This window comes from Hyla sarda, chromosome 2 (assembly GCF_029499605.1).
Source record: "Hyla sarda isolate aHylSar1 chromosome 2, aHylSar1.hap1, whole genome shotgun sequence".
In the NCBI taxonomy this organism is placed as follows: Eukaryota; Metazoa; Chordata; class Amphibia; order Anura; family Hylidae; genus Hyla; species Hyla sarda.
This window is the reverse complement of record NC_079190.1, coordinates 287,208,056-287,223,770: the sequence shown is the minus strand read 5'-3', so window position 1 is coordinate 287,223,770 and position 15,715 is coordinate 287,208,056. Positions and strand designations below refer to the sequence as shown.

The 15,715-nt window shown below is 38.3% G+C and overlaps 1 protein-coding gene across 2 annotated transcripts in view; it reads left to right on the top strand.

Moving 5' to 3' along the window:
- Positions 1–14,856, top strand: part of PHACTR4 (phosphatase and actin regulator 4) — a 76,277-nt gene extending 61,421 nt beyond the window's left edge. For both annotated transcript variants that reach the window (XM_056557372.1, XM_056557371.1), the window contains 2 exons: positions 4,170–4,246; positions 13,893–14,856. In XM_056557372.1, coding sequence (XP_056413347.1) covers positions 4,170–4,246; positions 13,893–13,908 — 93 coding nt within the window. In that variant the 3' untranslated portion in view covers positions 13,909–14,856. The remainder of the gene's footprint in view (positions 1–4,169; positions 4,247–13,892) is intronic.
- Positions 14,857–15,715: the final 859 nt, after the last annotated feature.

Sequence of the window (15,715 nt, the reverse complement as noted above, 5' to 3'; positions counted from 1 at the left end):
TAAAGTATCGGTACTCGTACTTAAAAAAAAAAAAAATTATAATTATATATATATATTGGTTGCTATTACTGTAAAGTGCTACTTGGTGAATATTAGTGTGAATAATATTGCATGATGTAATAGTCTGCAGCTTAGATACTTTCTACTTCTGGTCATGGTGGTCAATAGTTTAGCTTCTTAGTCATGTGAGTGAACATGAAATTTTAGCATCTAAAATGTCTACTCTGAACCTCAATACTTTATTATAACATTTTATTTAAAAAAATGGGTGATGGGATGAACACAAAACACTTTATTTACACAATTTTTACAGTGTTTGTTATAGAGGATATATTGTATGATAACTTAATAGTTCAGGTCTTTCTATTGATACCAATTGCTTTTTGATTTTTTTATGGACTTGACAGACAAAAATAATATAACCCCTTTTCCTCTTTCATTGTACAAGTAAAGAACATGATAGAGCTAGAGGCCATTGTTGGGCCTTCAATTGTCATAGCTACGCAGTGGAAGACCTTGTCACACGAGGGCAGATACCATGGTCATTATCAAATGTGGCATATAAGGATTTAAAAGGCAGGGATCAGAGTCTGCAACATGCGAGTGCTGTACATGTTCGGCATTTTGCATTAAAGGGGTTCTCTGGTGCTTAGACATCTTATCCCCTATCCAATGGATAGGGGATAAGATTCCTGATCGTGGGAGTCCCACCGCTGGGGACCCCTGGGATCTTGAACGCGGCACCCTGTTTGTAATCAGTCCCCATAGCGTGTTCGCTCAGAGACTGATTACCGGCGACCACAGGGCGGGCGGCGTGTGACGTCACGCCCACGCCCCGGTGTGACGTCACGCTCCGCCCCTCAATGCAAACCTACGGGAGGGGGCGTAACAGCTATCACGCCCCCTCCCGTAGGCTTGCATTGAGGGGTGGAGCGTAACGTCACACGGGGGTGCAGGCGTGACGTCACACGCAGCCCGCCCTGTGGTCGCCGGTAATCGGTCCCGGAGCGAACATGCTCCGGGGACTGATTACAAACAGGGTGCCGCGTGCAAGATCCCAGGGGTCCCCAGCGGCGGGACTCCCGCGATCAGGCATCTTAAGATAAGATGTCTAAGCACCGGAGAACCCCTTTAAACATCTTCCTGCTGCATGTAAACATAGTGCACAGGGTGTTGAGCAAAGGTTAAAATGTTCCTCCATTTTGTAAGTAATCTATATTAGTGGAAAGGAAGGATTGTCCGGCACCAGGTATGCTCTAAAAGATTGCTTTTTATTCATGCCATAGCAAGGAAACAGACATCACAGGACTGTAGTAAGCTGACGCGTTTCGCTCTCTCTTGAGCTTAAACGTAGACTAAGTTCAACAGACCAACATGCAAATTTAAAATAGAGACTCAATGGTCACATGATAAAATACCTGACATAGGTAGCAATTGTAAAAACCCGGCATGGATATCATCTGTTAGTATTACAGAATGGACTGGATCCTTCCACTAGTGCGTTTTTTACTGTGTGTTTATCCTATGAGTGTGAATATGCTCTAAACATTGTGCAAAGATGGACAGGTATATACATACAACTACATGCACATAGTAGATTACTGTATGTTGATATCGTACATGTACAGGTCAATAGTAGAATGGAATAATCAACCTCATTGACTAAATAACTCGGGGACCTGCGTACATGTATGTATATATTAAAACTACATGCATATAATAGATTACGGCATGTTGATATCACACATGCACAGGTAAATAATAGAATAGAATAAGCAACCTCATTGTCTGTATAGCTCGGAGACCTACATGCATGTATATATATACTAAAAGATTATATATATGCCATGAATTAATAGATGTACATAAAAAAATGATACAATGCACAATTTACTCTGTTTTAGTTTACATATATATCCATTACGTATTAATACTATAACTTTCAGTAAACACACTCTAATAGGTATCAAAACACACTAGGCGGAATCACCCTCCTGACACTCGTACCAAAAAAATAATAATAATTTTTTGGACATCTCCCTATCCAGCAGAGGGTCTAAGATTGTTGTCGTCCCCTACAGAAAGGAGATGGCAACAAATTCAGTCCTTATGGCATCCTCCTGCCACCCAAAGCATGTGGTCCAGAATATTCCCTTTGGGGAGATGTGCAGGACCAAGAGGAACTACTCTGACCCTGTACAATGGGAAGAAGAGATAGGAGAGCTTAAAAGTAGATTTGCCAGAAGAGGCTATACAGAGGACTGTCTTAACAAGGCTCAGGAAAGAGTAGAAGGCATTAATAGAGAGCAATTGATCAAATATACGGGGAAAAGAAAAAGGGCAAATAGTTTACAAAATGCCAAAAATAAACAAAAAAGAGCAGTCTTTGTTACCACATACAGTGCGCAATTTGCCCAAATAAAAAATATAATCAATAAGTATACACCAGTTCTAGAGGGAGACTCAATACTGAGGGAGGTGGTTAAAGAGGGCATCATGGCGGTCTCTAGAAAAGCACCCTCATTGGGCTCCTCTCTATCACCAAGTCTATTCAATTCTAAAAAAGTAGAATACAAGACAAAGGATAAAATAAAACATGGCAATTGGCTGGATATTGTAGGAAATTGGGGTTGTGGTCACAACCGATGTATTACATGTAAATATATGCACCATTCTAAAGAAATAATGTCTTGTGTAACTAAAAAATCATACCAACTACGTGAATACATTAACTGCAATACCACTATGCTAGTTTATTTGGCCACATGCACCAAGTGTAACATGCAATATGTAGGGTGCACTACCAATACCCTCAAAACAAGAATCAGGAGACATATCTCCGATAGTAGGAGTGAAGGAGTAGGCATTTCCATGTTATCACGCCATTTTCGGGATGTGCACGCGGGGGAGTTGGACTCCCTGCGGGTGTCTGGTATAGAAAGAGTTAAAATAGGTATCAGAGGAGGAGATTTATTATTTATATACTTTTGGTAGACCAATAGTTTTTTTTTTTGGTACGAGTGTCAGGAGGGTGATTCCGCCTAGTGTGTTTTGATACCTATTAGAGTGTGTTTACTGAAAGTTATAGTATTAATACGTAATGGATATATATGTAAACTAAAACAGAGTAAATTGTGCATTGTATCATTTTTTTATGTACATCTATTCATGGCATATATATAATCTTTTAGTATATATATACATGCATGTAGGTCTCCGAGCTATACAGACAATGAGGTTGCTTATTCTATTCTATTATTCACCTGTGCATGTGTGATATCAACATGCCGTAATCTATTATATGCATGTAGTTTTAATATATACATACATGTACGCAGGTCCCCGAGTTATTTAGTCAATGAGGTTGATTATTCCATTCTACTATAGACCTGTACATGTACGATATCAACATACCGTAATCTACTATGTGCATGTAGTTGTATGTATATACCTGTCCATCTTTGCACATAATGTTTAGAGCATATTCACACTCATAGGATAAACACACAGTAAAAAACGCACTAGTGGAAGGATCCAGTCCATTCTGTAATACTAACAGATGATATCCATGCCAGGTTTTTACAATTGCTACCTATGTCAGGTATTTTATCATGTGACCATTGAGTCTCTATTTTAAATTTGCATGTTGGTCTGTTGAACTTAGTCTACGTTTAAGCTCAAGAGAGAGCGAAACGCGTCAGATTACTACAGTCCTGTGATGTCTGTTTCCTTGCTATGGCATGAATAAAAAGCAATCTTTTAGAGCATACCTGGTGCCGGACAATCCTTCCTTTCCATACGCTGTTGAAGCCGGGGCGGGACCGGCGGGTCCGTGACAGCACAGATGTGTCGGAGATCTGGCTCCGGAGGTGAGCGGACACCATTGCATTTGGACGTAATCTATATTAGTAGCTTATTAATATGCGAACAGAAGTACCTGCTGGTAACTATTTTCTTGCATTATTGCCTCTGTGCTGCGGAAATGTTCCCACATTTGTAAGCTAAGCCAGGCCATCTAATAAAGAGTGAAACCTCTTTGAGACAATCACCAAAAATGATGTTCTAGGGGGTGGTCTTCTCAAAGAATGTAAAATAAATAAGGAACTGAAAATCTGGGTAAAGAAGTGGTCCTTTGAGGAGGTTTCACTGTATCTTTCTTCTGTCTGTAGGCAGCAATCCGTAAGGAACTAAATGACTTCAAAAGCACTGAGATGGCAGTGCATGATGAGAGCAAACAATATACACGGTGAGTCCAATAATGACGCTTAAATAGAGAAAAATTTTAATAGACATTAGATGGAACAACCTGTAATTTTCAAACTATTATACCACAGTGTTCTGGAAATCCCACAGAGACATGTAAAACACCAAGGGTTGGCTGAAGCACCTTTTTCATTTTGGACTTTAGTATCGGAATAAACCTCCCCCCCCCACCCCCATCCATTATTCAACAGATATTTAAATTTTCTTTTTAAAACCAAGTCACAGACAACCAAGCTTTAGCTTTCACCAGTGAAATCCCTTTGTCCTTGCCCCGTCCAGAGGAAAAGTTGCTAAGTTGCCCATAGCAACCAATCATATTGCTTCTTTCATTTTTATGAAAATGCCTTTGAAAAATGAAAGAAGCAATCTGGTTGCTATGGGCTACTCAGCAACTTTTCCTCTGGACAGGTTTTGAGAAATCTCCCCCAATGTGAGGTTACCAAGACTGGGTTTCCATTTTCACATTTGGTGGACTAGCTATTATGTTAAAAGATTTTGGGTAGCTATAATAAATTAAGCCAGGACCTTGTAGATCAGTGACACTTTGTGCATTGGTTTGACTTTAAGGGTACAAACACACTGGCTTTACTAAGGCTGCGTTCGCACGGCCATCTAGACTCATCCCGTTCTTCTCCCATCAAAAATAAAAATGGACTTTAAAAAAAACGAACAATAATGGATGCAAACAGATGTTATCCGTTTGGATCCGTTATTGTTCAGTTAATAAACAAGCATGCTCAGAAGTAAAAACTGATGCAAACAGATGACTTTAAAGGCTCATCCGTTTTCCATAGACTGTTAAATTTAAATGTTAAATTTACTGTATCTGTTTTTTTTTTTTGTTTTTTTTTTACGGGAGAAAAAATACTGAATACACTGTCTTTTCTCCCATAAAAAAAAAACGGAAATGAGCGCAGACGGGTGCAAACGGATGTGAAAGGATTGTAAAAAAAATCCCATTGACATCAACCGTTTGTAATCTGTTTACAAGCTGCAACAACGTAACCTAAATGGGTGGGGGGGGGGGGGGGGGAACACACCCTATTGCTGCCTTTTAATTAATATCTTCTTTCCATGACTGCCAGTTTTCACTTAGCCCAGAGACACTCATTAATAGTATCCATATCTTAAAGGGGTACTCCGGTGAAAACCTTTTTTCTTTTGAATCAACTGGTGGCAGAAAGTTAAAAAAGTTAAAAAATCTTAATCCTTCCAGTACTTATTAGCTGCTGAATGCTACAGAGGAAATTCCTTTCTTTTTGGAACACTGATGACATCACGAACACAGTGCTCTCTGCTGACATCTCTGTCCATTTTAGCAACCATGCATAGCAGGTGTATGCTAAGGGCAGCATGGTGGCTCAGTGGTTAGCACTGCTGCCTTGCAGTGCTGGGGCCTTGGGTTCAAATCCCACAAAGGACAACAATAAATAAAGCGTTATTATAATAACATCAGCAGAGAGAACTGTGGTTGTGATGTCATCAGAGAGCATTCCAAAAAGAAAATTTCCTCTGTAGTATTTAGCAGCTAATAAGTACAGGAAGGATTAAAAAATTTTAATAGAAGTAATTTACAAATATGTTTAACTTTCAGCCACCAGTTGATTTAAAAGAAAAAAGGTTTTCACCGGAGTACCCCTTTAATGCCATCTTAGAAGTCATCAAGCTCAACTGAATATGGTATAAATTCCCCAGATTGCATACTTGGGGGGTGTCTAATATTGTTTATTACGTGTCCCTTTATTTATTTTTTTTGTACCATGATGGGAGTCTGTATCCTATAAATGTGGTTTGAAAATAATGCATCAGGTTTTTGTTAAAGCGTAATTACAAAGTTTTATTACAAATGACTATAGTGCAGCACTGTGTACTTATAGTCATTTATTATAATTACAGCTATAGTCAAATCTGTGATTAAATACCTTTTTAATATAGTTCAGTTTAGTAAAACAGAGGGAGCAAGTGTATCTGTAGCATTCATGTCTAGGTTTATTCTTCCTTTAACCCCTTAAGTTGGTTTTTAGCCTTGAGGACACAGACAATATTAACATTGTTTTTGCCTTAACTTTTCCTTTTCCTTCTACAGACCAATATAAGGTGCTTTTTTTTATTTATTTTTTTCGCCACCAACTTTATTTTGTAAAAATACCTTTTACTTTACCATAAAGTGTTTGGCAAAACAAAATATATTATTGAAGGGGGGGATTGTAAAAACAAAAAAAAACACAATTATTTCAACTTTTTGGCGTTGTTGTGTTTTAACATTTTTAACAAAAGAAGTATCCTTAAAAATGCTCTATTTTGACCTCTACCATTTTTATTTTTCGACATATGGGGCTGTTTCAGGGTAAATTTTTTGCGCCATGTCTGTAGTTTTTATCGGTATCTTTATTGTTTAGATGAGACTTTTTTTTTAAACCCTTTTCTTGTTTCATCATATGACCATAAACCTCAAATTCTGGTGTTTCAGATTTTTTATGCATCCACGGTTAAACCATGAGAAATTTAAACATTTAGGTTTTAATTGATCAAGCATTTCCATACATGGCAATACCAAATGTGTTTTGTTTTTTCACTGAAATATGGCAAAAGAAGAGAGATTATAATTTTTTCATTACTTGGAGGGGCTTTTTATATTTTTAAAGTCTGCATAGGGGACTTTTAAATGCAATGATTAGATTGCTAACCCTAAATATGCTATTCTAGTGTGATCAACGATGTACTCATAGATAAGAGACCGACGGGGGGCACCTCGTGTATTACCATTTAGACCCTGTAGGGAATAAGGTAGAGGAAATGGCTTTGCTGGCCCTTAGGTAGTGACCGCTCACCTGGAGCGAATAGGAAATTCGTATATATATAACCCAACAGAGTGGGTAACCAATGAGAAGAGGAACAGCTGCTGTGCCCAGGGTCCCAGGAGAAGAGAGGATCCAGTCCTGATGCAAGTAGATGAGGGTAGAGGAAAATGACCCTTAGAATGGCGCTGCTGTATCCAATAAGAAATTGAGTCCAAATCAGGAATATTTCAAAGCACTGGAGTGGTTTATTAGAGCAAAAAATAAGATAGGGATGACTCGTTTCGGGGGAGCCACCCTCTTCCTCAGATCAGTGTTAGGGTACTTAGATACAGCCAGAATACATATATGTAAAAAAAGTTGCGTCAATACAAAAAGTGGTGGAGCTACAGTGATGACATCATACATCAAACAATGGATATTCTATAAAATTACATAAAAATGCATGGCATCACAAACTAGAAATCAGCATGTTAACATGCGCAGAGTAAATGTTCTAGATAATCCAATTACATAATACAGGTAGCCAGAACACAGCGCTGCCACGGGGCCCACAACATCCGGCTTCCAGATGTCAACATCCTGCAGGCGATGTTTGACAGCGCTGGAGCCAGAGGTTATGGCGTGCTGCTGTACCTGTGTGTCCGCGTGATCAGAGCGGTCCTATCAGGAAGCAGGGGTGGGTAGAGCTGTCCCTGCTCCCGCTGCGTACATCCCTGATCCATCGGAGCTGTCAGAATAGACAGAGATGTCCGCCGCGGTGTATTGCAGGTATATTATGAAGTGTTGTGATTGTGCTGATACCTATGCGCTTTCATGATGCGCTTCTTTATTTCATTCATACATCACAGCACTTTGTAATATACCGGCAAAATACTGCGGCGGACATCTTTCTATTCTGACAGCTCCGATGGATCAGAGATGTCCCCAGCAGGAGCAATGACAGCTGTACCCACCCCTGCTTCCTGATTGGACCGCTCTGATCACACGGACACACAGGCACAGTGGTGCGCCATAACCTCTGGCTCCAGCGCTGTCAAACAATTGCCCGTAGTATGTTGACATCTGGAAGCCGCATGTTGTGGGCCCGTGGCAGCGCTGTGTTCTGGCTACCTGTATTATGTAATTGGATTATGTATAACATTTACTCTGCGCATGTTAACATACTGATTTTCTAGTTTGTGATGCCGTGCATTTTTATGTAATTTAATTGAATATCCATTGTTTGATGTATGATGTCATCACAGTAGCTCTGCCCCTTTTTTGTATTGGTACCGTTTTTAAAACAGTGTGTGTGTGTGTATGTGTGTGTGTGTGTGTATATATATATATATATATATATATATATATATATATATATATATATATATATACATACATACTCTATTTGATCCCGGCATTACATGAGTGATTGAGACCAGCATGGTGACCGGGAAATTACTGGACTCAATGCGGGAAGCGGTTATAATATTGATCCTGAAAGAGGGAAAAGATAAAGAGGATATGGGGTCGTATAGACCCATATCATTAATAAATACGGATATCAAGATTTTCGCCAAAGCATTAGCCATTAGATTACAGAGTAATATCTGAGTTAATTCAGGAAGATCAGTGCGGTTCTATCCCGGGAAGAATGGCCCGACCCAATATATATAGAGTCCTTACGAATATATATGGGAATATATGGGAAAATTACAAGGCGGGGAATCCCACTCCATCCTGTCTTTGGATGCCACTAAGGCTTTCGACAGGGTGGAGTGGGAGTTCTTGTGGGCAGTATTAGAAAAATGCGGCTTTGGGAAAACATATATAGACATGATCTGACTGTTATACTCCGAACCTAAAGCAAGAGTGTCGATCAATGGGAAATTATCGGAGCAATTTTCGCTCTCAAGAGGCACCAGACAGGGATGCACTCTCTCCCCCTTGCTGTTTGCTATGAGCATGGAACCTTTGGCTGTTAAGATCAGCGAGGAGAAGGAGATTGGCGGGTTTGGTGCAAGGGGGAGAGAGGACAAAATATCCTTATATGCAGACGATATCCTGCTTTTTTTGGGAAACAGTCGGATCTGACCGGAGTGATGGAGATTATCAAGGAATATGGGTGTTTCTCAGGGTTAGAAATAAACTGGTCCAAATCAGTACTCCTTCCATTGGAGGAGAATGATATATTCATAGAAAACGAAATAAAAATATTAAAGAAAGACTAGCACTTTAAATACTTAGGTATACAAATCTCAGGTAAATTAGAAGATCATTATAAATTAAACCTAGAACCATTAATAAAGAACATGGAAAAGAAAATTAAAATATGGAGCGATTTCAAAATTTCTAAAGCAGACAAAATGATATTAATTAAAACGATTATGTTGCCAAAAATATTATACGTATTTAGTGCTTAACCCATTTGGTGTGATGAATTTTTTTTTTAAAGAATGCTGTCAATCTTCAATGCTTTGATATGGGGCCAAAGAAGGGTGAGGATTAAGATAAAATATTTATGTCTACCCAGAAGAGAAGGGGGAATGGTGTTTCCGGACGTGAAAAAGCATTTAGCCGCCCAATTATACTTTATTAGGGACTGGAGGAGATCTCATATGATTGAGTATTTGATGGAACGATGTAGAGGATCATATGATGATATTTACCAGTTACTGGAGTCAGGGCAATTAGAAGAGAAAGGATGGAAAAACTGTATAACAATAGCTGCCTTGAAAAGAACGTGGAAAATGGTAAAAAGGGAGGTGGGAATAATTGGGATATTGGATATAGCCCTCATTTGGAATAATAAAAACACAGTAGAGGAAATAAATAGATTAGAATTTCGAACACTAGCACAATGGGGGGGGGGGTTGAATAAAATAGGGGATATACGGTATATAAGGAAGGGAAGATTAAAACATGGGAAGAGTAAAAAAAAAAAAAAAAAAAGGTAGAGAAGTTGGGGTTGGGACATGGTTTGAATATATGAGATTAAGAGGTATAGTAAAAGATACATTAAATAAGGGGAAGAAAGTAGAAATAGTAAAAGGTAGTTTTTTTGATAAGATGGTGAATACAGAGATGGGAAAAAAAAGAGTTGTCAAAGATATATAGAGCACTTAATACATTTTATATATTAAAGAGAAATCATCACAGTAGAAAAATATGGCAAAAAGAATTGGGTGAGATAGAAGAAGCACAGTGGGGAAAACTACACGAAAGAATGAATGTTATTCCATTAAATGCGAATCATAGGGTGATACAGTTTAATATAGTTTATAGGCTGTACTATACACCTCTCTTTTTGTATAAAATAGGTAAGAAGAACTCCAGTGCCTGCTCAAAATGTGGGCAAGAAGAGGCAGGATTGTTGCATATGCTTTGGACATGTCCAGAAATAAAGAAATTTTGGGGAGAAGTTATACAATTAGTTGAGAAAAGTTGAAAGATCCTGGGAGGTGATATTGGGACAGAAATAAAAAGGGATTGGGAAAAAAAAATTCAAGGGTCACTTTTTTTATGCCAGATTAATTATAGTAAAACAGTGGATATCTGTAACAGGCCCGAGTGTGTATCAATGGAGGGAGGGGCTGAGGAGGGAATATAGAATTGAGATATAGAGAACTAAAAAGCTGAGCCGCGGGGTCCGATAAGACATTTTTGACCTTTTTTTTTTTTTCTTCCTCTAGGGGGCATAGGGGGTGGGGGGATGGGTGGGAGAAGGGTATAAAAAAAAAAAAAAAAAAAAAATATATATATATATATATATATATATATATATATATAAATATATATATATTCTGGCTGTATCTGAGTACCCTTACACTGATCTGAGGAAGGGGGTGGCTCCCCCTGAAATGCGTCTTCCCTATCTTTTATTGTTTTTTGCTCTAATAAACCACTCCAGTGCTTTGAAATATTCCTGGTTTGGACTCAATTTCTTATTGGATACAGCAGTGCCATTCTAAGGGTTATTTTCCTCTACCCTCATCAACGATGTACTCATAGTCTTCCTAGGCAGTCTCTATCAGCAGATTGCCCTGGGGTCCCGCACGGAGCAGGTGTAAAACTAAATGCACCCCCGCAAATATGTTGCGGGGAGTGCAAGTTGGCCAGGGGGACATTTATTGAGGCTCTTAAGCTCCTTAATAAAAGTTTGAATCCCCCCCCCCCCCTTCCCATTTTTAAATAAAATAATGTAAACAAAAATAATCATATGTGGTATTTCCACGTGCGTAAATGTAAAATAAAGCAAAACCTATATAAATGGAGTATCATTGTAATCATATGAACCTACATAATAAGGCTATGTTCACACGGGGGAATGTCTGCACAGAGAATCTCTGTGCGGATATTCCCCTGAATGTTGAGCACCAGCATAACATGTCGGCGCTAGGACCGCTCGGGAATGCACCATCTCATAGATGGCAATGCATTTCAATGCATAGACAGGTCTATTCTTTCTTTGGACACCGAAATTAGTAAATTCTGCTATGTAAACAGCGCAGCAGAATCCTATTGAAATCAATAAGAATCTGCTGCTGTGGAATCTCCATGCTGAATTCCTTACAGAAATTCTGCCATGTGAACATAGCCCATGATAATGAGTCTTTTTTTTAGAAAAAGTGCATTTGGAAGAAACAGAAGGCCCTAAAATTTACAAAATGGTGTTCTTTTTAATTTTTTTGTTTTTTCAATTTTGCCCCATAAAAATATATAATTTTATTCTTTTTTACTGTAGAATTTTTGGTAAAATGAGTGATGTTATTAAAAAATACAATTGGTGGCGCAAAAAACAATCCATCATATGGGTCTGTAGGTGGAAAATTTTAAGTGTTATGGCTGTTAAAAGGCGAAGAGGAAAAAAGAAAAGTGCAAAAATAAACCAGATGTATCATTGTAGAGGTTACATAATTTAAAGAGTGAGCTTTTAATTGAATGGCACTTTATTTTCAGCTTTATTATAGTGATAGGATTCCATGTGGCATTCTTTCTGATGTCTTTGTATGACTATGTATGCTATTCTCCATTTGTCTACTTCCTCCTGTCTGGGGTATAGGATGTATATTATTATGTTTCCTAGTTTTATTCAATACATTTTGTTTAAGGGTTCGTTCACACGTACAGTAGCCTGCGCAGATTTGATGTGCAGGATTTGTAACTGCAGATTAGAAGCTGTAATCAGTCATTCAGTTTGCATTGAGATCTGCAGCAGAAAATCCTGTGCATCAAATCTGCGTACTTGTGAATGTACCCTATACCTGAAATCCTGCAGAATTAGACTAGGGCCCTATAGCAGTGTTTCCCATAAATTCTTGTTAAATTGTCACTTATTGCCAGTAATATAGTTTTTATTGATTTTAACCCCTTAAGGACTCAGCCCATTTGGGCCTTAAGGACGTTTTTTCCTCCTCGCCTTCAAAAAAATCATAACTTTCATATTTTCATCCACAGACTAGTATGAGGGCTTGTTTTTTTGCGCGACCAGTTGTCTCCACTCCCTTTACCATAAAATGTATGGTGCAACCAAAAAAATACTATTTGTGTGGGGAAATAAAAAAAAAACAACACAATTTTACTAATTTTGGAAGGTTTCATTTTCACGCCGTACAATTTACGGTAAAAACTACATATGTTCTTTATTCTTTGGGTCAATATGATTAAAATGATACCCATTATAACATACTTTTTTATTACTGTTGCGGTAAAAAAAAATCGCTAACTTTTTAACCAAATTAGTACGTTTAAAATCCCCCTATTTTGAAGACCTATAACTTTTTTTCATTTTTCCGTATAAGCGGCGGTATGAGGGCTAATTTTTTGCACCGTGATCTGTACTTTTTGATACCATATTTGCTTATATAAAACTTTTAATACTTTTTTATATATTTTTGGGGGAATAAAATGTTATAAAAAAGCTGCTATTTTGGACTTCTCTATTTTTATTTTTTTACGTTCACGCCGTTCACCGTACGGTATCATTAACATTTTATTTTAATAGTACAGATATTTACGCACGCGGCGATACCAAATATGTATATAAAATATTTTTTTTAACACTTTTTGGGAGTGAAATAGGGAAAATGGGACAATTTACGCTTTTATTGGGGGAGGGGGTTTTTCAAATTTTTTTAACTAAATTTTTTTACTTTTTTTTACTTCGGGAAGGCAGAAGGCAGCGGAGGCAGGTGAGGGGACCTCCATCTGCCGTGCTGGATGATCGGATCGCTGCGGGCGATCCAATCATCCATTTTAGTGACTGCGATGCTGCAGATGCCGTGATCTGTATTGATCACGGCATCTGAGGGGTAATGGCGGACATCCGCCATTACGGGCGGGTCCCTGGCTGCGATCAGCAGCCAGGACTTGCCGCGCATGATCTGGGCATCTTTCTCCGATACTCGTGGTTATTCTTAGGACGTAAATGTACTTCCTGGAGCGTTAAGTACCGGCTTACCAGGATGTTCATTTACGTCCTGCGTCCTTAAGGGGTTAAATAATTATTTTGTTTTGAGAGAATCTTTTTGAAAATTCCACCATATGAGTAGTTTGATGCACATTTGAAAATAGTATCTTGTGATCCTGATAAAATCTGAATTGTAATCTAAGTCATCGATTTGGCAGTCATGTGTGACTTCAGATGCATTCTTACTTCAACCCATCAACCTCATTCCTCCCTCTTCTGGTAGAGTTTTTACTGTGATTAAATGTAACAATAATCTGTTACATCAGGCAAAGCATAACAATTTTTAATTTTTACAGTTTTTATATTGCTGTTACGTTCTAGTTATAGCGCCTTCAGTTGTTCTTCCAATACGTTCTTAAAACATGTTTTTTTTCAATTTACAGATTTCATCGGCCTTAACACATCTCAAAAGTCATTGTAAGGCAAGAAACACTTACCTGCATGGAAAGTTGTGCCAATCACAAGCCTGTCTTCCGTCTGATTTACCTCAGTCAATCCCCTGCAATAGGTTGAGGTGGTGTTGTAGAATACTACTGTGTACCTTGTAATTTCCCAGTTTTATTTAACCTCTTGACCCTATGATGTAAGGGTTCACATTCGTCATGTCACCTTCACTAACTGCCTCAAGGACATATCTTCCAATCATTTGAGCTCCTGGTGCCTTAACTTAGCTGGCCCTGTGGGGATTATGCATCAATACACTATGTACTTTGAATCAGATCGACTGAAGAGTTTACTAACCTGTTTGTACAGGTCTTCCAGAGGAAACAAGGTATCTCTCAGGGATGAGTGGTTTAATTTGTGTTTTAAACTTATTATAGCGTGAATTTTGCACGGTTGACTAATATTAGGCCTTGAATCTGCCAGACCATTGGTTCCAGGTATAGCAAATCACGGCAAATCACTGACCAGTTTATACTTATATGTAACAATGAAGAGTAACTTACTGTAGCATTAATACTGTCTACACACAGAACAATAGTCTGAGGAATGGTAAATCCTTTTATCACACTGATGCGAAGAGCATACAATTTTAGGCAGCATATTAAGCTGCAGCTTTTGAGGTCAGGGACCCAATAAGGAGAGTATAATTCTGAAGATTATTTTTACACTGCTTTGTCATAATGAATACACTACGCCTTATTATAAACCATTAATGTGCTTTAGAAACCTGTTCTGAGAGATACAATATGTATATATGTGTACTATACGTTTGACTTTGCAAGAAACAACTGGAATTTTTGTGTATGTATGTATATATATATGTATACTTGGATAGCATCAGTGTCTGTATATCAGTTTGTTTTAATCTGAATTTTAATGATGAAAATAAAAAAAATTATTTTAGGCAAAAATTTTGCTGCTTGTTGTCTTGTTTTTCAAATAAAAGTGCTCCTGCAGTTGAATATTTATAAAGCGGTATGATAAGATTAATATTTAATTGAGGAAAATTTTAGTTTTTTTTCCATTACTTTAATCACTTTCATGCTGCCTGAAATTTATCAGGGCAGTCCCCTGTAGCTACTTGCTGCCCCAACCATGATTAATAGATATCTTCCTCTGTGGAAATAGAGGGATATCTATTAATCAAGGCTAAAGGGGCGGGGAGACGACAATGGGGTCTGCCTTGGTGACTCACGGTTCAGGTAGAATGAAATGCTGGTATTGGATATGATATCGGATAAGCCATTGGACAAAAAAGGCTTTCCCTACATTTCCTTTTCTAATGTAAAGATGCATTTTTGTTGCACAAGTAAGAGGCAGTGTTAGAAGGAAAGAATTGTAATTGGAACTGGAAAATGCTTAGGAAGACCATGGGCGCTATGTTCTCACAACCAGGTGCAGGGAAGAGTGCTCAGCAATGATACTAGTCTTCAGGTGAGGGTTGGTTGTTGCTATACAGTGAAGAATGGGCAAAAAATAAAATTACAACCATGAATAAATTTGGTAATAAAGCATGGCATAAAGCTTAGTTTTGTGTTTTCTCCAGAAAAAGATTTTCTCTATCGGCTCCATTGGGGGACACAGACCGTGGGTGTATGCTGTGGTCTCTAGGAGGTCTGACACTATGGCAACAAAAAAAGTCTGCTCCTCCCAGCAGGATATACCCGCCTCCAGGCCCTGACCTAATCAGTTTTAGCTTAGTGTCTAAGGAGGTAGACATGGTCTGGAGTTCTCTCCAGACCAGGTCTTATGTTTCATTATT